Source organism: Toxorhynchites rutilus, chromosome 2 (assembly GCF_029784135.1).
Source record: "Toxorhynchites rutilus septentrionalis strain SRP chromosome 2, ASM2978413v1, whole genome shotgun sequence".
Taxonomy (NCBI): domain Eukaryota; kingdom Metazoa; phylum Arthropoda; class Insecta; order Diptera; family Culicidae; genus Toxorhynchites; species Toxorhynchites rutilus.
In genome coordinates, this window is record NC_073745.1 from 112984924 (window position 1) to 113011396 (window position 26473).

Sequence of the window (26473 nt, forward strand, 5' to 3'; positions counted from 1 at the left end):
ACTCACTTTTCCCGTCTCTTGCATATTCAATCGCTCGTTGAGGGAAAGAATTTTTCCCACCGTTTGGAAAAAGGCCTCAATAGTACCAATTCACAAAGCGGGTAATCGGAATCACGTGAAGAACTACCGTGGAATATCACTTCTCTGCTGCTTCAGTAAAGTCTTCGAAAAGTTAGTGCACAACGCTTTGTACAATGTGGTGCATCCACTCATATCGGAGTTCCAGCATGGTTTAGTCTAGCATCGGTCCACAACAACGAATCTGCTTTGCTACACAAATACATTGTTTCGTGAAGTCGAAGCTCGTCGGCAGGTCGACTCCATCTACGTCGATTTTTCAAAAGCTTTCGACACCGTGCCGCACATGTATGCATGTAAAAAATTCAGCGCTATGGGATTTCCAAGTTGGGTGGTTGATTGGACCTTTTCCTACTTGACCGGCCGCCAATCCTTCGTGACGATCAATGCGGCTCACTCAGTAATCTTCTCAACTACTTCAGGAGTTCCGCAAGGAAGCGTGCTAGGGCCAATGTTATTTGTTCTGTTCGTCAACGACCTGTGCCCCCGTATTTCATCATACAAACAAATGTTCGCTGATGACCTGAAAATGTATCGAGTAGTCAGGACAACGCTCGACTGCCTCGTACTCCAAAAAGACATTGACGAAACGTTATTGTGGTGCAACGTAAACGGCATGAGAGTAAACGTGAAAAAATGCAAGGTGATTTCATTCACCCGTAGGATCGCCGCCGTAAAACATCAGTACCACATTGGGTCTGTGCCACTGGAACGTGTTTATACAATATGCGATCTTGGAGTTACTATTGACTCCAAGTTGAGATTCAACGAACATGTTGCGCTTATCACTGCTAAGGCTTATACGGTACTTGGATTCATACGACGATCTACCTGTCAGTTCACCGACATCTACGCCCAAAAAACTTTGTTTTGCGCTTTAGTCCGAAGCATCCTGGAATACGCTGCACCTGTGTGGGCACCTTACCACACATCGCTGATCATCAGAATCGAACGCATTCAGAAGTGTTTCATTCGATTTGCCTTGCGGAATCTCCCTTGGAACGACCCCTCTAACCTGCCCGATTATTCCGCACGCTGTATGTTGATCGGTATGGAAACACTACGTGCGAGGCGCACTCACATTCTGCAACTGATGATCTTCGACCTACTGCGCAACAACATCGACTGTCCCCAACTCTGTTCCTTGTTCCTTTTCACGTTCCTTCACGGCAGTTAAGATTCACACAGCTCATCTCTGTACCTGTACACCGAACCGGCTACGGCTTCAACAATCCATTGGACTCATGCCTACGTGCATTCAATGAAATCAGTGCTCACTTTGATTTTACGACTAGCAAACCTACTTTTAAAAATAGTATTAAAAATATTAGATAGAGTAGTCTGTGCGAGTTTTATCGAAGACGAAACAACAAATAAATAATTTTTTAGCCAAAATTGAGCTATTTTCGCACAAGAATTGAAAAACTGCTTAGCGAGTGCTTCGTCGGTATAAACGAAACAGTAAACGGAAGACGACGTATCTGGTAAATAACCCGCACGCGATAATTGATCCCAATTGAGTAGCTCAATGATTTTACCAGGCCGTTTTTTTTCAGTTCGACGGGGCATTGTCATCATGAAAAACACTTTGGGTTGCCTTTTCTGATATTATGACCATTTTTGGAGCAGATCGCGGTTCAATTCGGTCTACTGTTCTCAGTAACGTTCACTTTTAACAGTTTCACAGGTTTTAAATAGATCGTAGCAAATTACACTTCGCTGGTTCCAGAAAACATTGTTTTTTTCCGAATCGATCTGGCTTGCGGTCAATGTGGTTGGGTTCAACATATGATCTTTTGCGATTTTGAAATATAGAGCAATTCCACCCCGAATCAGCTGGCTGCTGACCAGACCCTCTCCGATTTTATTGAAACTTGGTACAGATGGTGGAAGCTACCCAAAATCACAATTTTATTATCATATGAGCAATTTAAATTATGACTGATTATTCAAAAGGGCGTATTCAAAATTATTTATCTTTCTTTCAAAAAATCATTACAAAAACTCAAAATCCAATTGTCTGATCAAAAAATAATGTTTGACAAAGTTGTGGGAAAATTAATTAATTATTTAGGAAAAATTGTTTAAAAAATTGGAAAAATTGGAAAGGTTTTGAAATATATCTTTGTGTGATCGAGTTGAAAGAGGAAGTGACTTTCACAGTTATAACACAAGAAACGCGAATGAATTGAGAACACCAAATTTCTTGACATGTGCTTCACAAAATTCGTTGTATTTCAAAGGTATAAATGTGTTCAACTCGATGCCAAGACATATTAAACGTGCAACAACACTTACAGAATTTAAGAGGCACTGTATTTCACACGTGAAAGCTGTGTTTCACTAACAGTTTTTAAATTTTATGACGAAGATTGTTACTGACGATGTTTTATACGAACAAATAATTTAATGTGGGATTTTTTTTGCAGTTTTTTTTAATATTTTCAATTAACCTGACGAAGTTTTTTTTGAACGGATTATATTATCTTAACTTAATTTATCATTATATTATCAAACTTAATTTTTTAAATTATTTTTTTTTTAATTTGTATTTATGTCCTCTCTATTATGTCCGTCATGATCTTGGTGATGATGGACTATTTTTATTTTTATTTTGTTGTTTTATATTATATTAGTTAAAAAAAATAAAAGTCTACATAACTTTGAGCGTCGCACGCGTAGCACAGATATAAAGGATATTGAATTGAAAGTTTTCTAAGTGCCGGTCTAGAAATTTTTCGTTAAGGATTTTTTTTCGATTTCTCTGGATGAGGATATTCATAGTCAATCCAATACAAGGCTGGCGATTGGGCTTGTGTTCTGGTGGACCACACGGCTGCAAGGGTCTCGTCGGGACCGTATTGGCTCTGTTGCGGACATGACTGAGTATTGGCTTGTCATTTGACATTGCAATTTTTTGAACTTATATCTGTAAATAAAATCAGTTCGTTGTGTTTTTTTGTTTGTCTAACTGATTTCAATGCTGAAAAAAATAACTAAATTATCTTTTAGATAACTCGTCTTGCTCAAATCTCTGTAGGGGAAGGAGGCTGGACCATCATCATCATCATCATCATATAATAGTTTTAATATTAAAGTAAATTTTCTTGTGAGATGTTTAAACAGTTGTTTTTCCTAATTAACCATTAATCTTCCAACAACTTTGTCAATTTAATATTGGCGTTGGACTACGTCTAACCGGAGTATATGGGGGTGAAATGAAAATCTAAACACAGAACATGCAGGAAAAATGGAAAATGGAAAAGATTTCGAATGCTTATTATTCGAACATTTCTTAATAGATTGGAAAGATGTTTGCATCAATTGATAGGAAATATTTCTGCGCGTCTATCACAATTAATAAAATGTTATTTTTTATGAGATGAACAACTGAATAACTGTAAAATATCAAGCGTTATCTAAACGCCCTAACTTCTAAGTTTTGAATGGCCCGATTCACGAATTCCCCAACACAGACCTCAAAATCAATGTGCTTGGGGGAATTCGCTTTCCCAATACATGAAAGTTGGAGGTATTTTTGTTCCCACCGAAATGTGTATTTCTAAGAAGCCGGAATATGTTTCCCTAAAACCGGAATATGTTTCCCTAAAACGTACGTCTAAACTGAGAAGCCTGGGAAAATCGTCATTTGAGATACTAGAGGTGAATGAACTTTTGCGGTTCGAGATCTACGTAAACACATGAGAGATGCAATAATTTCAGAGGGAAATGTAAAATACAATGTTCGTTTGACAATTCTTCCGTTCACATATTTTGGTAGTCCTAGGCATCATATCAAACGTAAAAGGACGGGCATCAAATTTGTTGTAACGAAGAACTATGATCAATTCAATTCACATGGTAACTGTTTAAATGTTTTACTTACTAAGCAAATATATTGAATTCAATTGAATCATTCAATCGATTATTTAATCAATACTATACATATGCTTACTAAGACAACGGTAGTCCCACGTCAACCTTGCGGTTATATCATCGATATACCCCACCCATTTTTTTTTATCAGACATCTGAATTTTGAGGATTTTGGTCAGTCGTAATTTAAATTCATAAGATAATGCAAAATTTTTGGTAGCTTCCATCATATGTACCGAGTTTCAACAAAAGCGAAGAGAGTCACGTCAAAATTTGCTATTTTTCGGCTGACTCGGCGTGAAATTGCTCTTCTTCTCATTCTCGGTCACGATCCGATGCCAAAATAGCTTTCTTTCGTATCTGACAAAACAATTGCAAATGCTTTTACGGTTTCTTGTTGCTTGTCGATAAAATCATGTCAAATCCATCTTCCAAATTTCTCATAGCTTTTGAGCAACATTCAATTATTTCGCGAGTCTTTTTTTTAGTTTGACCATCATATTCGTCCAATAAAGTGTGCAATTGTGCAACTAATGTAGCTCAATTAACCAAACTTCAACGAATAGTATGATGAAATCAATCGTCAATATGATATACATCACAATTTATCGAAGAGGTGAGATAAGATTTCATCTTCACTTCGATTGACATACAGATAAATAGCAGTAAATGATTCTGAAGTACTTCTTTGCACTTCTGACTGTTCCTTCGTGCTTTAGATAGCTTAGCATCAATCTAAAGCAGGCCTTTTTGAGAAAATTCTCCTCAAACCATAAAAATCTCATCTCCAAAGCTGCGGATCTGTGGGAGCTAATGCCAGGGGGTTTCACTACTTCAGAAGAACTACTCTGATTAAAATAAATCCAACTTGAATATAATTTCTTCATACTGGAAGGACTTACGCAACGTTTCATGTAATTTTTCAACTCGTAACTTTGCAGGCGGCAGTTTGATGGTTTGAGGAAAATATTTTCAAAACGGCCTGATCCGGATAGCTTTTCATCAACACTAATGTACAGTCAGGAGTGTCATGACGTACTTCAGAATCATTTACTGCTGTTTTTGCATCAAGAACACAGTGATGATTGGGTAATTTGGCATCATTTCAAAACATCCGGAGAGTCAAGGCATGGTTTATTGAATAGGGGCTTCAGATGCTGGAATGGTCAGCTTGTTTACCGGATCAAAACTCTATCAAGAATTTATGAGGAGTGATCGTACGAATAGTAGATGCAGCTTACAAGCAGTATGATGTGATTTGAAGAGCTTAGACGAGCGTATCCTCTGCGTAGAACGAGATACACACTAGAACATGGCGCAGCTTGGTCAAAACCACCCCGAATGGGTTATCTGTACTGATTGAGAACTAAAGATGAGCTACGAATCAGAAACTTATTGTAATTCATGGGAAATTGACGTCAATTTTGTAAAGGAGTGAGAGTTTTTCCATCTGGTTCTATAGTTATGAAACACTGAAATTTTAGTTTTTCGAATGTTCCGCGCCTGAACACAACAATAAAATTCAAATGGCCAGTCTTTTAAATGAAGATAGTTGTTATATCCTACACTATAACTTCAATTCAACCGACTTCTTACATATCTCTGGAAACTCAAAAAAAAGAGTGGTTCTATAGTTGTGAAACGCAGTGTAGTATGTATGAAATAAGCTTGGAGTCTCAATTTAAGTTTTGTAAAATGTAGTAAGAAACACATAACGTTCCGCATAATGAGGCTTGGTTTAATTGGAGTGGCATATTTATCCAGGGTCCAAGCCATAAAAGGATCCTCTTCAAGAGCAGAATGTGATGCGGTACATCAGCTTTAGTAAACAGAACATTGTAAGTTGTTATTCACATATGACCACTTTGTCCCCAAACATTAATATAATTTGTTTGCTAATTAATCTCTGTGATTAAACAAAATATCTGTTCACCTCTCGTAGAATATGTGAACAGTCGTCCAAACTGATGATTTGTCCAATATATCAGATTGAATCAACTAAATTTCACGAGAAATTCCTTAGATACCATGTGGACAGAACTACGACCGAATGGATATCGAGAGAGTTATTTCTGTTTTTATTTATATTTTGACATGCGATAGCTCTACTGAAGTACAGGGTGGCTCAAAAAACATTAAATTCATCAAACATAAGGTGACTATCATTACGGCATCTATAGTTAATAGTTATACTATTGACTTGAGTTAAACAAGCAGGTGACCACTTTACCCCCATGACCAATTTGCCCCCACTACCCCTACATGTTCTAGCGGGGTGATGTTAAACTCGTCATCGGTAACATGAAGATCTCCAGACCAACGAACAGCGAACCAAATCGACCACGCGCTTACTGACGGCAGATTTTTCACCGACATTGTGAACGTGCGCATCTAACGCAGTACGTATATTGGACCACAACCTAGTATCAGTTACCATGCGCTTAAAGCTGTTGGCAGCCGATCGCCAGTGCCAAAACAAAATTGAATTTCGCGTGTTAGGCAATAGAACCACCGACAACAGTATCCCACTTGTGACAAAATTTGCTCTTATGTAGACCGCAAAGTGTTACTAGCAACGCCGATCCAGTGAGAAATAAACTACAGGTGGTTTATATCTATGATATAACCGCAAGATTGACGTAGGACTAACGTTAGCTTAGTAATCATTTGTTATTGACTGAAACAATTTCCGAAACGAGATTTCTTTTCTGAAGGTTGTTGTCTAATTATATCATGCTCAAAGCATGACTTTATCATGTTCTTTCATAACATTGAGTACGTTAGTAATGTCAAAAATTTTGCAATGAATGAACTCAACTTAAAAGTAATTGTTCTCAAAGTCATACGCCAAGTTTTCGTCCGTGCCTCTAGGCTCAGACCTTTCTACTTTAAAAAAAAAATCGTAACTCCAAATCAAGATGTCTGATCTAAATATTATGTACGACAACTTTTCCGGAAGATTATTGAGAACTATTTAGGAAAAATGAAATGTTAAATACACTGTTAAAAATCTTACTTAAAAATTTAATTTAATGTTAAACGCTTTTATATTCCAAAAAACTTCCCCTTCGGAAGCCATTTTCGGCTGATTTGGTTCTATAGCGGCTTTAACCCCTAATTTATGATTTAATTCGGTCACTCATCGAGTGATTACACTACTCTGCTGAGCGGCCTAGCGAAAATCTCGGAGATAGTTTAAACCCCGCTCGATGGGAAGTCCTAGCGAAAATCGCGGGGATAGTTTAGACCCCGCCCGATGGGAATTTATTAGCACGAGGAGAACGTAAAATCAGAGCATTTGCAACATCTTTTACACAGCCTTACTCTTGCCAGCGAGCAGTCATAATCAAATAGTAGTGCGATTTTGTTCGCAACAAAGTTGGAACTAGATGAATTGATACAGAACTTCGATGTTTTTGCCACCTGGTGGATAGAGCTCGAGTATTTTTGTATCACATGCACACATTGTTGTTGGTTTTTATGCGCCGTAGATTGAAATGGTTACCATTATGCGGTGAAAATGCTTTATATAATAGAAATGTGAAATAATGGTGGTGATGGAAAAAAAAAATTCCCTGCGAGCGTGTGTATGTCAAAAGAAAAAGACCACCACGATGCGTGTAGCTATAACACCAAGAAAAGTGCAGGCCATTCAAGCCCGTTGAAAAAAGACATTTTCCAGTGGCTGTGTTGTAAAACTGAGGAAAACTGAAGGTGAAAATTTGTAAAGAGTTCGTTCAATAATTTTCGTAGTTCTACGTTAAGATGAGGTCGTATCTTGGGCACAACCTTCTTCTATTTTTCCATACGGGTTATTTCATTCCTTTCTTCGCTTATCGGAACATATTTCGGACTTCTTTCCAATTGTGATATTTGATTTTCAATTGGCTGAGAAAAATTAAACGGAACTTGAAATTTGTTCCCTGCAATAGTTGAAAAAGATCAGAAAATATCGGTTGTCATTCCCATCTGAAGGTTGAACGATTTTATTTTCTCCACCTCTAATCCAAAATATAATATGAAACAAGTTAAAAATAAAAATCACAACAAAACACGATTAGGACTATTCTCGTTTTACTCGCACAAGACTTTCGAGTGGGCTGCGCGCTTCCGCTGATGAAGTGGGATCTGGAAATGAATCTTCCAGAGTACCCGACGTCCCGGTAACAAGTGATACTTCCTCCGATTTGTAACTGTGACCTCCGGACATCCTTCGTTTGCGTTCTCTTCGACTGAGCGGCCGCCGAATGTGGTCATCTGATTGATGATTGTTGTATGGAACTGAACGCATAGAATGTTTCGAGATTGCATTTGATTCATTGAGGAGTTTCACTGTCACTATGGAAAATCAGAAGTTCAGTTGTTTTTCAGTTGCTTTATATTCCAAGTACGAGTATATTTATTCAGTGCTAACCTTGGGTATTCCTCATAGCTGGTTTTGAATGATTAACTCTAGATTGAACTCCTAAGTGTCCTGGACCGTAACTTGGGAAGTTGGTTTTGATAGGCACATGTTTGGTGGTTTTCGTTGATGATGTTGTGCCAACAGTGCTGGTGGTTGTGGTACTTTCCACCGTGGGTCTTCTAGTGCTTTTTGTCGGACTCGTTCTCGAGAACCATGATTTGATTACCTCAATACCAGTCCTTTTCTTCTCACGTACCTCTTCACGTTTGTTGTAATTGTGAATTCTTGGACTGGTAACATTTCTTTTCGATGGAATTCTATCGGCTTTCTCTTCGTTGTCAATCAGTCGAGAAAGTTGATTCAATTCGCGCAGCGTTAATCGATCAAGAGCTAGTGAAACTTCTTCGTCGCTAAAGGCGCTCATACCACTGATTTTACCCTGTTCTGCCGGTGCATTAAATGAATATTCTGGATTGTCGTAGCCATTATAGCTTCCGTCATCCATTCCAGAGGTTGATTTTCCATCCGGGAACAACGCACTTGTTTGCTCAAAACCAGGCTTGCAGTTAGCATAAAAGTTATGAACGATGTATATCACTCCGATGATAGAAAATATATTCATGTTATTTCTCATTCGACGTGGAACATTGAACGCTTTTCACATTGAAATAGTCGCTTACTGCGTTACTCGATAGTTTATATCACTTGATAACGATTTTCGACTATGAACTAGAAAAGTTCTACACCTCGAAAATTTAATTACAGCAATCGCAGAAGCATCTCGATTTTTTGAATCAGGGGAATGTAAAAATATATTCCAGAAAAGATTATGTTATAAACCTGTAGATAAAAGGTCTAATTGAAAACTGATCCACCGGTAAGGTAAGCCTTAAACTCTCTCAATCCGGTGTACACGGAAGAAAAGTCAACCTTAATTTGTTCGAAGCCCTGGAAACGCAGCATAATGATATGGGTGAATACCCACAGTGATAGCAAGCGACCTTCCGAACGCCGGGCACACGTGCAAATTTCGACAATCGTGTTGAGCAGAAAATTTCTTATTCAAAGCCCAAATTTTCAAGTGCTGTTGCCACCCACGATAACCCACAAACAACACACCGACGCACACACACACACATCGAATGATACTAAAATGATTTGAATAAATTGTATCACCATTATCATAAGAAAAGCCCGTTACTTGCTTGTTCGGATCAATGAATGAGCGAGATTTGCCGCACGGGAATCTGCTTTGGGAGCTCCGGATATATTTATAGGCCATTTTTGCCGGAAGGAGGCAACCATCTTATTAGCATATTTAAAATGCCGAACGGAACACAATGGCTGTGTGTGTGTCGCCAGTGGTAACATCGGACGGCACCCGGAATTTTGGGGGCTTACGTGCCCGAAACAAGTACGATGTTTTACAACCTTCCAAAGTGGAAAAAATGTAAGGGGGAAAATAAATCCTTATCGATAAGCCGCCTACCCCTCTCATCCTTTTGCTTGAGTTTACCCGGGAAAGGCTAACCGCTATCAAGAAAAGCGCACACACTTTGGAAGTATGTCGAGAGGCATGTTGTTGCGGTTGTTGATTGGAGAGGTAAGCACAACAGGGTCATAAGTTTCGTTTCGGTATTTGGACGTGGAAATGGTTGGTAGAGATCACCGCTCGGCTATAAAACGATTTACTTGAATTTGGATATTGAATTTGTTTCGTCGATGATATTGGTTCTGCTACGCGTTACTACAGGCTTTGTTCCGCGAGGTTCTTGAGATATGTGAAAGACGTTCGAAGAAATACGCTGCTCGATTTGATAGTAACCAGATCGAATATTTATGGTCGATTATTGTTACTTTCTCACCTGAGCTGGAATAATTTATATATTTTGAAAGGCCTGCTGTTAAAAAATGCAGCGATGTAAAAAAAACAATATCATCAACATTACTTGAAAGCTGAATCAAATCATGCTAATGTTATTTGTTTAGTATCGTTATAATGGAAGTCAGATCTTTGGTTCTAGATATATTGTTTAAATTTTAATTTAATTTTGGATTGATATAGCGAAAACAGAAGTATCGTTATGACAATTACATTATTTTTGTATTGATTTGTTACATTATTAGAATGCAAATTAAAGTTACCCCATTGATTGAAAACGTTCACTTATATGTATTGCAAAGCATTATACAGAGTACGCATACAGTTTATGGCGTTGATGTGTACAAAAATAAACATGACCGATCGATTTTAAGATTTTAATTCACCGATAAGAATCGGAACCAAATCAAGTCCAAATACAAATTGTTGCCACAGATGCACCACTGGAAACCCTCCCTACCGATAATACGCATTCTGTCAGGCAGTGTACAGTACGCGACCGTAACCATGACCCGTGTTTTCATGAAATATGTTAACAGTCTACTAACAGTTCAGAAAGGAAAAAACCATTGAATAGAGTGGAGATATTGCAGGCAAAAAAATTACAAAGTAGGGAAATACTGAAAGCACTGTTGAATGTGAGTTACTATCTATTTCAATGTAAATTCTATAAATTATTGTATCTATAAACTTGCCGCTCAAAGCAATACATTGCCATTGACGTCAATCGAAAACTTTTTTTTTTTTATCCCTTTTGTTTATTTTAGGCTCATTAGCATTTTAGCTGTAACAGAGCCGAATTTCAATCGTGTACATGTCACATGTTTTTCATATCTATAATTAGCACATTACACAGTTGCCATGTTTTCGGCGTTAGAGTATTCCCTTCTATACCATTGCATATGGTACACATTTACACAGTTGCCATATAGGCGTAAGAGTTTTCGTTCTGTTCTTCCATTATCCAGTTAGACCGGACAACGGAGACAGTTGATTGATCATTGTTGAGTTATTTATAGAACAGCAGCCCGATGTGTCTTGCAGAGCAGAGCAGTTGTATGGATGAATCGATCTTATTTCGATCGTGGATCGATCTCCATCGCTGATGATTGTTGCGTGGACGTAGTTATTCTGTAACAACACAAAGATGGTCAATGAGGGCCCTGAGTTTTGAACTCACGATCGATCGCTTACTAAGCGAACGCGCAACCAATGTGGCTACGGAGACCCCCCAATCGAAAACTTGTTCAAATAAATTGCTATAAAGAAACAGTGCGAAGTTTTGTTTTATTTCCAACACAAATTCTAGAATCAAATCAAAGCTGGTCAATTAAATGGAATGAATGATCCAGTTATTTATCTAGTCGGAAGAATATATTTTTTCTATTACAGTCTGAGAAGATGCTGACATTTTGCTGAAAGCTAAAAAATTCAAGCTTTGAAATTCATCTGCCTTTATCTCATTTTTCATGAATTTTTGTTTAGGTTTCCTGGAAACGCTACAATTTCTCAAATTGTACTGCTCTTCTTATAAATTAAATTCATTTCCAAATGATATCCCGGAATGTGTATACCCGTCATGGGTCGGGGTGTGGGTATCCCGCCGATATTTACTTCACAGAACTGAATCAAAAGCGGAGATAATGAAGCTCGGAAATCAGTAGATGTCACTATACAAGAAGCAGCATTATGAACCTTCTGTGCAAATTATTCCACCAAATCATTTTCTGTTTCAAAAAGAGGGAAGAGAAAAAGAGGTGGACTATATCGATCAGGACAGAAAATCCTTCCGAAGCAAAATTGGTTTTTTCTTTCGAGCAAAGGTTTCAACTACTGTTTTTCGTTTTGAATTTTGTTGCAATGTATTTTGTTCTGTTTAAATTGTTGTTTTCCAAAGCATACGAGATACAGGATCTGCAGAATAAATTGGTAAATTTTTACCTTGTTTGCTGTGTAATGTAACTGGGCTTTTCAGTAATATATTGGGTTGCTCGAAAAGTAATTGCCGATCTTTTCAATACAAACAAAATATATTTTTTGCACATAGAATGAACGTATAATTTTTTTTATTCTTCGTGTAAGAGGCTTTCCGCCTCCTGGTCTAGTTCTCCTCTGCAGCGACGGGAGTAGACATTGCCGCATAGTTCAACAAATGACATAAAATATACATAAAAATTAACATAAATTTGAAATTGAACGAACGACAATTTGAACTAGAATAATAACAATAAGGACATATTAAAACATTTTAAAATAATTAGATAAAAATTATTAGTGTTTCTCCACTTGTTGCCTGCTTGCTGGACCAGATGGCCAGGATGTCCTCGGACGATGGCTCCAGGCCAGTAGAGTGAAGCCTTGCCGTTGGAGATGCCGGAATGTTCTTACTCCCCTACATCGTGGAGGGGAAGGAACGAGGATCTTCGTGGCTGATCCATTTTTTACACGTTAGATCCTGAAGAACCATTCGGCATCTTTTAAATAGCAGAAAAGCGCTGCTAGCCTCGCTGAATCGTCGCTTAATATGCCCTGTACACTCCCGCTGATTCCATAGAGATTTCGCAAATCATCGAATCTCGGGCAACCACACAGGAAAACACGTTTTTGTCACAGTAGTAGTTGGCGAGCAGTAGTGATTTGAATGGAACGTGGTTTGTGGTGCGCATCGGAAATCATGGCATAATTTTTTTGGCTGTGTGGCATAATTTTGTCTTTTTCCAAGCAATGAACATTGTTTTTCGTCATCATAAGGGATTCGTTGATGCCTTTCACATTGCATGAATGCATTAACCTGACGTTATGACGAAGTAGGCATTAAGGTTGTGCGCCAAAAATACATTGGGGAATACCAAGCATCTTGAATGTTGTACTGGAATGTTATAAATAATTTGGGTTCGTGTGCCAATTGCAAAACTGCCTTCAACTAGGATTGTATTTGCGCTAATCTTAGTCATAATGAAGCAATACTATTGTTTTCGAGGTTGTTGATATTAACAAAAAGAGTTTATTTCGCTTATTTAGTCACCAAGAAAGTAAATGTCGTTCTGGAATTTTGTATGTGATTAGGTTTCGCTTGCCAGTAGTAAAACTTCCTCCACAAAGGGTGACAGCTGCGCTTATCTCGAGCATGAGAAACTAACTTTTTCGAGTCCAGTAATATAAAAAGAAGCGTTTCTTTTGAGAATAGCGCAAAATGATGAGAAGTGTTTATATTCCTAGTAGTTTCAAGGCACCAATGTATGGCTATGTATGCATGCTATGGCGAACGCTTGTTTGGCGCTTGGTTTACGTTGTACGAACGATGCCTAAAGGTGCAATTCCACTGAGGCTAAAATAACATGTAGTATGATATTTGATACTTGCAAGTGTTGTCATTGTTGTTGTTTCCTCGCGATGCCAAAGATATAGTGATGTAATTATGAGACAACAACAACATGTATTTAATCGACTGAAGCCGAGTCTATGTCAATTGCGAAAAAGGTCACCGGAATAGCGTTCGAGGTAAATTTTCAATGTATTGACATGAAATAAATTGCGACATACGATCAGCTAGTGTATTGTTCTGCGAAGGCAAGAATAAATCATCAATCAATTATCGTCAACTGTTTCTACAATGAAAAAAAAACATCTCAGAGTATTCTACTAAGCAGTTGTTTCTACAATTTCACAGCATTATAGAATAATATCCGAAGGTATAAACAAGCGACTTTTATAAAATAACAGCGAAGTTCTACGTCAACGATGCGGTCGTATCTTGAACACAACCTGCTATAATTTTTTGTATTCCCCAAGATCAAGTCCATGTTGAAAGGTACCCAATTTCAGTCCGTAGAAGAGGCGAAGGAAAAAGCGACGCGGCTTTTGAACGTCATTACGAAAGAAGAGTTTCAGCACTGCTTCGAACAATGGAAGAAACGTATGGAATGGTGTGTGAGGAGCCAAGGGAGGTACATTGAAGGGGACCACATTGTTGTACAGTAATTTTTTAAATATAACCCTTTTTCGTAACCAGTCTCGTTATTTAATAGCCTTACCTCGTATGACATCAAACTTTTCAAAAAGTAATGTAATTCTTTTTTGAATTTTTAAAGTATGCTAAGCAGCTCTGCAGTGACTTTATACCAACAACGTTGTACTGCTATCTGAAATGGTGCTGCCAACTCCTAAGACGAGTTGCCAATTCGTCTATAGCAGAATTATTTCGTTCAAAATTATATTATAAGTAATCGGAATTTCTCCCAAACGAGTATCTCGCAACGTCTCGATTGTAATTCGATGGGTTTTCCCAGAGGAAACACAAACTTCAATCGAATCGAAAACAAAACTCGATAACCTGCGGGCTCCCGAAGCATCAAGTTCAAAAAAATCAAATCATCAAAAAGGATCAATTTACCCCTCTGAATCGGATTACGCTGTTGTCTTAAGTATGAAAACGCGAACGCTTTGTTGTTTAATTGAATTTGCCTAATTGTCATCGCGAAGAGCTTTCTTGGAATAATTGTAGCGCCTCAAATTGTACAAATTGGCTTTATTCTATCCGCCGTGTTTCGCTTCTCATCACGACAGAAAAAGCTCATTCGTTTTGAGAGAAATCTTGGTGGATGCTGATGTCGAATCAACTTCAAATCACAATCGTAAATAACGCAGAGTTTTCTGGTTTGACAAATTGGATGATTTGTTGGTATTGTTGCTCTCAAAGTTTGCGAGTCGCGTCTGCGGTTATGATTATTTGCTGGAATTCTTATCCGCAAATACAATAGAACTGTTAATAATAATAGATGAGTTCGGCGAACTTCACAGAATGAGTTGTGATTAATTTAATGATTAATCAAAATGAGTTGTCCGTATTTTTTTCGTTTTTAAACTATCCATTTCCAACGGCAAAAAAATAAGAATAAATGTAAATTCAACATTCGAAATGCGTGCTCTTTATCGCATCCGAAAGCCATACATCATCCAGCGGATTAGAGTCCGCTAAATTCTAACGTCATTTACACCACTCCTGGCAATAAATCGCCTCCCATTCAACAACCAATTCTTTGCTTTTGTTTTATTTCAGGTTGACCCAAAAAGGGGACGAGAGATTAGGTTACACTTCCTTTTTCCGACCAAACCCTGAAATTGTTCAACCGAGGCTGAAACAGAAGTAAACGTCCGTTTCCTTTGAAGAAATTCCTGACGCTATCCGTGTCCTAATCGCGGAAGGAAAGCAACAGTAACTTTAACGATAGCAGCTGAACTCGGGCTGGAGCAGATCGGTGCCACTGTCCGGTGGCAGTAGGGTGGATTACCCGCGTGGCGTTGGAAGGAAAAGGTAGGAAAAGCAATCATTTAATCGTTTGTTTTCGTTAGATTTCCATTCCACCTAGCCTGGGGGCTGCTCCAGGGTTCCGCTTCCATGGGTTTAACCGCGAAACAAAAATAATCAAATACTTCGAAATGGTGGCTTCCTGTACGGGTGGTCCAAATTGGTCTTTAGCGTTTTATTCTGTGCATTTTAGTCACGGCGGTCAAATACCTCAACATTGGCACGTGTGCAGTGTAGTTATTTGTTTTTCCATCCGTAGGGTTTCGTGTTTACGCTGTGAGTAATTTCATGGTATAACGGTGTACGAGTTCATTCAACGTTTAGTAATAACAAGCGTGAATATTTGCTATTTTCGCAGAGACGATTCTAGTTAGCACTATCGACGGAATATAGCTTCTTGACGCGTAATCTGTTTATCAGATCACACGTATATTGAGGCGCAACAATACGCGTGAAAGCGCTGCTAGCTACGATATGATGAAATAAACTTATTGATTGTGAGTATAATCTATGATTTATATATTATATGATGTATAGATCATCTAGTCATCGCTTGGAACAACTATGACCTGGGCACAAAAATTGGGTTTGAGTTCCTATCAAGTATTTGATAAAAAGAAATGATCAAAAACCGGTGTACCAATATGAGGCCGAACTTTTTAGTGATGGAACACTACAGCCTGGTAGTATTCCGTCAATTCACACTTCACTTTAATCGAATCAATTGTTGAATTGTTTATGAAGTGTTGATACCAGGGGTGGCATTCCACATTTCGAAACGAGTAACTTTGTTTGACAAAATTCAAACTCGAGTCGAGTCAAATTTGGTATTATGTATCTTTTTCGAGTTATTATTTTAAGTGTACTAGATTTCGAACAAATTTTGTCTCGAAGAGAAATGTAACATTTTCGGGTTCGTGAACAACGCAAAGTGCACGGTTATTGCGAAGATCATTGCCGAAAAACAAATTAATCTGATGCTTATGATTAGAAAGTAAAGATTGCGAAATGTGAACCGCAAGCTTCGATATAGCACACAAAAAGATTATAAATGTATGTTGTACTTTAAAAAATGTGTGTATAAATTATAATGCACCGTTTTATTCTAATGATCTATTATTACTAGAAGTTCCGCTGTTTGTAACAAATGAAGTAGGTAGTGATCGCGGCTTAGAACGCAGAGCACAAAGTATCTGAGATGCTATCAGGGATTCTTTGCTTTCCTGATATGTGAAAGAAATTGTTTTGTGTAAAAATAAACAATAAATATAAAAAAAGGGTCTGAGCCTAGGGGCACGGACGGAAGTTTGACGTAGGACTGTGATTGTTCAGAACACTTGGTTATATTAAATGTAATACTTCTCATAGTTCAGAAATCTGTTAGTTTAACTCTTTTGAAACTCAAAATAGTAGCCCTGAAAAGGACCGTTTGTTGTATATACTCATAACCTTCAAAAGGTTTGTAATGAACAAAGAAAGACAATAAGCTTCTGGCAGGAAGTTCAACTGTCTAACTGAAAATGATTAATGAATATCAGTGTGACACATAACAGGATGGAATGGTAGATGAATTATATCTGGATCGATAAACAAAAAAAAATATCGTCATTAATTACATTGAATATGAAATTTATGGGCAAGAAACGAAAAAACAAGTTGAAAATACTCACGATTTCATGATATTTTGAGGTAAAATACACATGAAGTCATGAAGTTGCTTTACTTTTAATGAATAGCTATGGTATTGTGATTTTTTCCATTGTCTTATTCTTATTATTAGGCATCGAGAGCAGTAGCTATTTCGGTGAAATAATGTTCGTTTGCAGACTATCACAATCAAATCGTATTGGTTCTACTGCTCAATCTAATAGAAGGAATTGAGTCATTGAGAATTATTGAGAGTCGTGAAGAATATTGATATTTCATTTCGTTCTTTTCTGTGGTGTGATGTAATGCCGATCTCAATAAGTCTTCGCATGAGAATCGCTGCCTCCTCCTAATTAATGAACCATCACTGTATGGGTGACACTTTCCTCGTTGCTTTGATGAAATCTTGCATGAAGTTTGAGTGATGCATGAAATCTTGCATCTGATTATTTTAACATCTTGCAAATTTGTTAGATAGAAAGAATTATTGCACGCAATTTTGTGTTATATACAACGTTCATGAGAACGAGGTTGGAAGAAAGAATGCATAATACATGATTCACCTTCGCATCCGCCCGCAAAACATATCTCTTTTTATTTGCTAAATTGCTCACTTGTTTCATTATTTCCACTGTTGATGTCTCAGGCAAAAAAAAAATGCTGGATAAATTTTCCGTTCAATATATTATAACATATATCGTAAGAACGATTTTGCGTAATATGCATTTTAAAACTCTTAATAAACGTTACATTTTTCGTAGAGTGACCCTCCTATATAGAAATCAAAGACGTAGTCCTACGTCAAAATCGCAGCAGTTTTTAAATCCGGTATTACATATTTTGACGTAGGACTACGTCTAACCCTAAGATATAGGGGGTGAAATGAAAATCTAGGCACTGAACAAGTAGGAAAAAATGCAAGATTTGGAACGCTTATAACTCGAGCATTTCTCAACAGATCGCAAAAGTTTTTGCATCAATTGATAGGAAATATATCTACGCATCTATCATAACGAATAACATTTCATTTTTCTTGAGATAAATAATTGAATAATTGTGAAATATCAAGCATTGTCCAAATGCACTATGTGCCCATTTTTGATTGGTCCATTTTGTGCTCTTCAAATCGTACCGACCAAAACGGGCAACCAGAGTAGCAGCGAAATACAATGAAGCACGATTGGAAAGGAGGAAAAAAAAATGAACGAAATATTGGTCGCAGTCTCACACATGCGTAATTCTCGAGCCAGCCAGTCAGCTTAAAATGCTCCGCTCCGCTACCGTAACGATCATTCTCATCCAAACCATACACCACATCGTTTCGCATCACAACACATCAACAAACCAACACAAGCAGCCATGTCTGGACATGGCTAAGGAGGAAAAGTGAAGGGAAAGGCAAAATCTCGCTCGAACCGTGTTGGTCTGCAGTTTTCCGTAGGTGTATCCTCCAATTGCTCCGCAAGGGTAGCTAGGCCGAGCGCGTTAGTATCAGTGCACCAGTCCACCTAGCCGGCGTTATATAGTTTCGGCCGTCGAAGTGATCGAGTTGGCAGTCAAAACTGCTCGCGACGATGAGAAAACCCGCATTCAGAACAGAACACATTCGGTTCGGTGGACATCAAGACAACAACAGGCAGTTGCAGCGAGTGGCGAGTGGCAAACGCAATCGCAAAACGGCAGCAGGTAGCGGAAGGAAAAAGTTTGTTCTTTATACAAACTGCTTTGGTGGCAAACCCAGAACAAGGCGGCATCGAGGGCGTTCGAAATATTTTTTTTCAAAACCACGAGTACTAAGTTTTCTAAATTGGAACCATTCCATAAAACACGGCACTCATCAGGGCAATTTAACCTTCCAAAAAAGAGTTTACGAAATACAGTTTGCTTTCTAAAACAATATCCCAAATAATAATAAAACACAAATTGATTTTTTCATAATTTGTTTGCCAGGATATGATGAGTATGAGAATTTGGCAGTTGTTCTGAACTTATTGATGGTTGGGGACTTTCCCGATTATTCAATTTTCATCAATTCTTAAATTGCTTCTAGATTGAAAGTACAGTAATTTACATTTAGCTAATTGGACGGACCTGCAATGCGACATATTTAGTTGTAAACATAGAGTTCGGGGTCCAAATTATGACCCAACATGTCCCAAGCTGGATGGGAAGAAATTTTCCAACTGTGAAAACTGTACCACTGCCATCGCAAATGTTCAATTACAGGTTAAAATCGCCTCCAATGCGACACTGAGTGGTGATTCGGCATGTCGCATTAAATGTAATTTACAGTACAACATGTCCCAAGCTGGATGGGAAGAAATTTTTCAACTGTGGAAGCTGTGGCGAATGGCAAACGCAATCGCTAAATAGGAAGGTTTAGCCGAACAAGATGGGGATATCGAGTGATAACAAAACAATAAACTCTTTAGATTAAATATGATTTTGTGGTCCTGACAAGGACCCTTTTTAGGGTTTGCTTCCGAATTAGCAGTCGGAAAACGCTCTTTATTTGGAGTTGGTATACTTCTTCACCGCTTTGGTACCTTCGGAAATGGCATGTAAGTTCACCGGGCAGCAACAGACTGATTGCGATCTGAATTTTCCACGCCGTAATGGTTGACCGCTTATTGTAGTGGATCAGACGCGGGGCTTCCGCTATGATACACTCAAAGATGCATTGACGAAGCTCATGACGCTCATCGCCTTCGATGATAAACCGGTGTCGGAATGATCCTGATTCAGCACCTTATGATGTAGATAGCATATGATTCCTTCTTCTTCTTCTTGTCGATTTTCGAGATATTCTTCTGCGCCGTGCCGAACTTTTTGGCGGCTTTTCCACTATTCCACTAGCCTTCGGAGCCTTCGTTGTTTGTTAGAAACAACTGCATGTGAATGCAACAAGCGAACAATTCGTAATGAATGTATTTTTTTGCCATCGCTGCCTTTTAACGCTCATTCGTTCGTCTCGTTGGACTCGCCCCTTTGGCTGAGTCTGCCGATTTGTCTCTATCCTGTGAGCGTGTACCGCTAAAGTACAAAACGCGCGGACCCGCTGAAAAATATATCATTCTCTTTCAAATTGTAAATCAGTGTGGTTGTATGGCATCGTTTCACATCGCATCGCATAACATCAACAAAGCAACACAAGCAGCAACGTGGACGTGTGGACGTCACAAAGGAGGACAAGTTAAGGGAAAGGCAAAGTCCCACTCGAACCGTGCAGGTTTGCAGTTCTCTGTTGGTCGCATTCACTGATTGCTCCGCAAGGGTAACCAGGCCGAATGGATTGGTACCGGAGTACCAGTATACCTAACAGCAGTTATAGAGTTTCGGCCGCCGGAGTGCTCGAGTTGGCTTGCAAAGCTGTTCACGACAATAAGAAAACCCACCTACAGAACATACCACATTCGATTTGGTGGCAACAACTAGTTTCAGCTAGTGGCAAACGCAATCGCAAAACGGCAGCAGGTAGAAGATGGAAAAAGTTTGTTTATACAGACTGCTTTGGTGGCAAAACCAGCCACCGTAAAACACGGCGCGTTATTAAAAGTTATTATTCACAATACCAATACATTCTAAAGTGACATAATATGACATATAATATGAACTGAATTATTTTGTTTATGCTTGTTTTTGAACTTATTGGTGGTTGGGGTCTTTTAAATTGATCATTCAGTTTTCACAAACCCATGCATGGTTTCCGAATTAAAAGTGGCTTCAAATTACAACACATTGTATGCAGGATGGCATTAACGAATTTTCTCGGTAGCAAGAACTGCTTTCTTTGGTTGATAACTGATGTTGAAAATAGACTGACGTTACATCTGCATTGTATAGAAAAATAACTAAGGAGCAACATGATGAGCTATGTATTTCCTGCTGCTCTGTTCTTATTTTAAAGGACTTTAATCCGTAGGTCATCCGTCCCTGTATTTACTGTTGGTTTTTCAGAACGCTTATAGCTCGTTTATTTCTCGACAGATCGTAGAGTTCGTCTCCAAAACCTCAGTTCTTTTTTATTTTTATTTACTTTGTTTGCGGAGACTACAAATCTTACAATTCATTCGTCTCCGAAACCACAGTTTAAGGTATGGTAATGTGCTCAATAGTGAAATATATGATAGTGATTGAGCTGATGACCACCTATGCATTCCCTATCACAGCCATCATTTTGATTGTACGATATGTGCATACGCCGGCGTTAAACATTTAATAAGTACAAAGCCTTCAGAAAAAAAATCAAGGATCAAGTTTGTAAAAAAAACGCAAAAACACTACACCAAAGGTTCTTTTCAGAACCCCTAACATGTTCATAAAGAGTTAACAGTAAACTAATCCATTTTTCAGGTAGATAGGTAGGTATTCACGTAGGAGCAGAGAATAAAACAATATATTTAAAATATATATTTAGCAAAAGCTGTCCCCGTTGTATAGTCCTACGTCACTCCAGTTATGTCCCCGACATTACCCACCCGTCTTTTATTCACGAATGAAGGAATTATATTTTTCCCAGTATCGGATGAATTCTCTTCTGTTGAAACTCAACACCATATCTGTCATAATGAGTATAACACAAGAGTCGAGACGCATGAGCTTTGTCTGGTATATTGATCGAAAACAGCATGAACGAATTTCGAAAAGCCTGCATTCAGGCACTTCCATTACTGTCAATAATTTCAGGTGGTTATCACGAACGTTAAGTTGATCTTCATCGCTTGCAGTGAATTTTTATTGAAAACGTGTCACCCATTGCACATATAAATGGTGGTGTATGCCATTTCCGGGCAATCGTGAGTAGATTCATAAAACGTAGCAAGAGTTATTCTATACATTCCATTGCCGAACTCGACAAAAAAAAGAATTTTGAGTGATGGATTGCCATCCTTTACCATTAATCGATTTTACTCTCAATTGATGACGTTGAATTTTATGCTTTAATTTTCACTAACACGCAATGATCTTCATTTCCCACCTTACGAATACCATGACGAAAAGGAAGGTGCAAATGAAAAATGAACTTCATGGCAAGCTGATGTTGATGTTCATTCCACTGGGGTTCATTGACAGTGTTGTTTCAAATTTATCGACTCTCGCTTGAGCAGTAGGTTATCAATACAAGGAAGGCAGCATTTCGCTGAATTTGAATGTCGTGAACGTGAATATTTTCAGCACTGCCCAGGATAAACTGTTATAAAGGAATGTATTCTAACAAAGGGTATTTTCTAGTAGGTTCATTTTTCATTCGTATAGCGCCTGAAGTAGAATATTTTACACGGCTCACGGCTGATATTGAGGTTTGAAACATTTAAAATCAGGAATCACAACACCAGTTGTACCTTGGGATTGACCAAAAGTACAAAAATGTATTTATATCAAAATGCAGATAATTTATTGTGCTTTTCAGAAAAAAATACTAATAAAATTATTTCTTTACAGTTTTGGTGAATTTTCATACATTTCTACCTTAATCCTCAATCAAAGTTTGGATTTTCTGTTGGACAACCTCAACGGCCATATTATTCCACGATCTTATTATGTTTGCAGCATACCTAGCCACTTTGGCTTCCTTCTTCAATTTCGGCTTTACCTTTGCGCAATATTTTTCGATTGGGTGGAATTGGGACAATCGGGAGGATTAAGGTCTTTTTCAGTAATTGTGGTCAACCTGTAGAGTCTGATAAGAAAGTGACGAAACAACGAATGAACAGCAGAAGATCCAGTACCCAAAGTACCCGATTCCGAAAACGGGAAAGATGACTCGATTATTGTAGAGCACGTTAAGAATGGAATTGGAAACAATTCTGGATGAGTTCTCATCGCTTTCATTCTAAAGTCAGTGAAACCAAAATAAGAAAAAAAACTTTTGGAATATTAGAGTCAATGCTGAATATGAAAATCAACGCTTGAAGTATAACAAATACAACCTGATGGCTGCTTGTGAAGTACCGTGACGGCTTTCCGAACGGGAAATCGTTTATACACATATTTGTGCGATGTCAATAGCCTGTTTTGAAAGTAATTTTAAAGCTATTGAAACAATTTTTTGGGTCAATAAGTAACAAGCATATAATGCGTAGACATTTTATCTTTCGAATGAGGTGTTTATCATACCATTTCGTCCAGTTGTTAAGGAGGTATTAACGCTCAAAGTCTTGCTGTTACGGCGTAACGCTTTCGTTTTCAAAATTTTGAACTTAGAAATGAAAGACGTAGTCTTACGTCAATAGTCAGCAGCAAACGAGTTTCAATTTGTCCTGGCATCCAGAGAAGAACCGTGATCCAGAACCGTTTTGTGTTTATCGATCTAAAACACGAAGTGATGGTGGTGGTATTACATATGTAGAATTGCCGTTACTGCCTTCGCTGTGACTGCATTCAGTGCCTCTAAGAGAGGCGATGCATGACGTGCATTGGTGATCCATGAATCAATCCAATACACCATTTTCAGCCATCTTCAGCAGCTTTCATGAAATTATGGCGCTTTTCAAGGCCACCGAAGAGTTATTTCAATGCCATTCAATGAAACAGTTCGATGCATTCTGAAGAAATATCCGAAATAATAAAAAGCAGATTGATTTTTATAATTTGTTTGCCTGGAATAGTTTGTGTGATTTTATGAGTGTTTTTGGGGTCATTGTTTAGTGACTTTCGAGTCGATAATTCAATTTTCGTGAAATTATGTATTGCTTCCGGGTTAAAAGTAATGTTCAAATACAATGTATTGTAAGTCGGAGGGAAGATTTTTTTTCCCAGCAGTGGGAGCTGTGTTTGTCGGTTGAAAATCAAAGGTGAAAATTCGTGCCAAGGCGGTTGCGATAACCGTGTCCACCACAACACATCGATTTCAAATTTTCTGTTGCCGTTCTGCGAAACAAACTGCATAGTATACCTTATGCATGATAATGTTTGTTCAATTAAGCAATGTCATAATAACAAAAAAAAAAAAGTCTCAACAATTTTGGTTTCTGAAAGTCGTAAATTAGTTTAATCATCGATCGAATTTCCACTTGCTGCAATTACGGCCTCCACACGCTTCTGGAGCGCGCGACAGGTCCCAATAATGTAGCCTGGATCCATTTCTCTCCAGGTACGGATCAATGTTTGACTAAGGCTTACTGTACTCGGGTCTAGAACAGACCTTGGCCTTCATGACTCACCTAGAGCGGTAGATGTTCCTGTTCGACTTCTGAGTGCGGTTCGTGGAGTGGCACGGAGCTCCATCTTCTTGAAATGCAGCATTAGGCTTCAGGGCATACTGCTCTTTGATCCCTTTCCCGTACAACATCGAGTCTCACTCGTGGGTACTTCAATAACATAGGCCGCTAGAACGCTCAGCAGACTAGTGAAATCTCTTGATGTGTGACGTATTAAATAATACGGGAAGGGGTTAAAAACCCAATTTAACCCTTTCATTACGGCAGTGTGCTCCGCCGAAATGCTACCCCTGTACGGAGTATTGCGCCGAAAAGTATGCACATCGCGCTGGTGTGATCGAAGAGCAGTATGAATTTCATGTCGTCTAAAGACGACGCTCGTACACACAGCTCGTCGCGCGGATGTCGTCTATGGTTCAGAGAGGTTGTAGTGTAAGTAAAAATTGAAAAACAGGAAGTGGGTTATATCTATGGTATAACCGCAAGGGTGACGTAGGACTATCGTTGATTTAGAGATCATTTGTTTGAAGTTGAATCTGAATTCATTCTGAATGAATGAATATTTGGGGGACTTCGAAAACGAGAGCGTTACGTTGGAGGCACAAGGTTTTATGCATCCAATATTGGATACGGAAATATCCTACTGATGGGGAAGAATAATCTTCAGAAGCTATTCTGTTAATTGCGATTGATTGAAAAATCACAAAACCAAATGTATTTGGTCACATGGATAGAAAACATTCAAATAAACTTTTTCACATGAATGTATTTTTAAATTCCTAGAGGAACTGGCAGATTATTTTCCGGATCTTTCTCGATGCTGAACGGCATCCAAACGGGAAGAATTCCGTGCGTGTATGTGTATGTGTAGCGGCTGCTTCGATGGTCACCTTCTCTTCTCCTGAAGGATCGGCTTCTCTGTGCTCCCTCACAGTTTCAAAAAAACTGCTTGCGTTTCAGGGCAGATCTCGATCCTTCGACGTCCAGCACCCTCAGCAACGATGTTGTCTTGTCGATGTCCTCACGAAAAATGAATGCGTCTCACCACCAGAATATCGCTTAAGTATGCTTTTTGTGCGTGATTGAATAGAGAGAAGGCGTGGTTTACGATGGCAATTTGGAAGGCAAACTAGAGGGGAATGAACTCTTTGAGCTCGGAACTTTCGGCGACTGAGCAATAATCGATTGCGGGTGCATACAATATTGGCTATGGAAATATCCTACTGATGGGGAAGAATAATCTTCAGAAGCTATCCTTTTAATTGCGATTGATTGAAAAATCACAAAACCAAATGTATTTGGTCACAGTGTTACATGGATAGAAAACATTAAAATAAACTTTTTCATATGAATGTAATTTCAAATTCCCAGAGAAACTGGCAGATTATTTTCAGTAACGATTAGATATTTCCACATTTTCCTCGATACTGGAAGCCCACCAGTGGTTAATGCTAACTCGATAACCATCTGTTAATAGCACTTGATTGAAACATATTTGGTCACAGTGTTACATGGATGAAAACATTCAAATAAACTCTTTCACATAAATGTATTTTTAAATTCCCAGAGGAACTGGCAGATTATTTTCAGTAACGATTAGATATTTCCACATTTTCCTCGATACTGGAAGCCCACCAGTGGTTAATGCTAACTCGATAACCATCTGTTAATAGCACTTGATTGAAACTTATTTGGTCACAGTGTTACATGGATAGAAAACATTCAAATAAACTCTTTCACATGAATGTATTTTTAAATTCTCAGAGGAACTGGCAGATTATTTTCCGGATCTTTCTCGATGCTGAATGGTATCCAAACGGAAAGAATTCCGCGCGTGTATGTGTGTGTGTAGCGGCTGCTTCGAGATCTTCCCGGGGAACCGTTTGTGGCAGTTCCTTCCCTGATCTCATCGGAGAAGGACGTGTTTTTCTTTCGCTGCAGAGTGGAAAGGAAGTATCAAGTTTTTTTTTCTATTACTCTTTTGCTACCTATTTTTTAAAAATTGTGTTTTATTTTTTTAATTGTGCACCCATCGACTACCTGGACTAACATCGTCACCGGCTTACAGTCAGCTACCCAGCTTGTTGGAGTTACTCTTCGAAAACAGGTAGGCTAAG

The 26473-nt window shown here is 38.4% G+C and overlaps 2 protein-coding genes across 6 annotated transcripts in view; one reads left to right on the forward strand and one right to left on the reverse strand.

Moving 5' to 3' along the window:
* The window catches only part of LOC129769484 (somatostatin receptor type 2-like), a 196771-nt gene that overhangs the window by 118815 nt on the left and 51483 nt on the right, over nucleotides 1-26473 (forward strand). For 4 of the 5 annotated variants that reach the window (XM_055771785.1, XM_055771784.1, XM_055771787.1 and 1 more), the window contains one exon: nucleotides 15301-15555. The gene's annotated coding sequence lies outside the window, so the exon portion shown is untranslated. Of the gene's footprint in view, nucleotides 1-15300; nucleotides 15556-26130; nucleotides 26464-26473 lie in introns of those variants that run through there. The other variant, XM_055771788.1, reaches the window with a different exon arrangement.
* On the reverse strand, nucleotides 8018-8982 carry LOC129766053 (uncharacterized). The gene is made up of 2 exons (XM_055766506.1): nucleotides 8369-8982; nucleotides 8018-8292 (listed from the first exon to the last, which is right to left on the reverse strand). The coding sequence occupies exons 1-2, from the start codon at nucleotides 8979-8981 to the stop codon at nucleotides 8018-8020; spliced, it is 888 nt and encodes a 295-aa protein (XP_055622481.1). The 5' UTR covers nucleotide 8982.

Bases quoted from the DNA above. Each gene is read 5' to 3' on its own strand.
- LOC129766053 (XM_055766506.1), bottom strand. From the start codon at position 8,981: ATGAATATATTTTCTATCATCGGAGTGATATACATCGTTCATAACTTT. The intron at 8,293-8,368 runs GTTAGCACTGAA...GATTTTCCATAG, and splicing joins AGCTATGAGGAATACCCAAG to TGACAGTGAAACTCCTCAAT.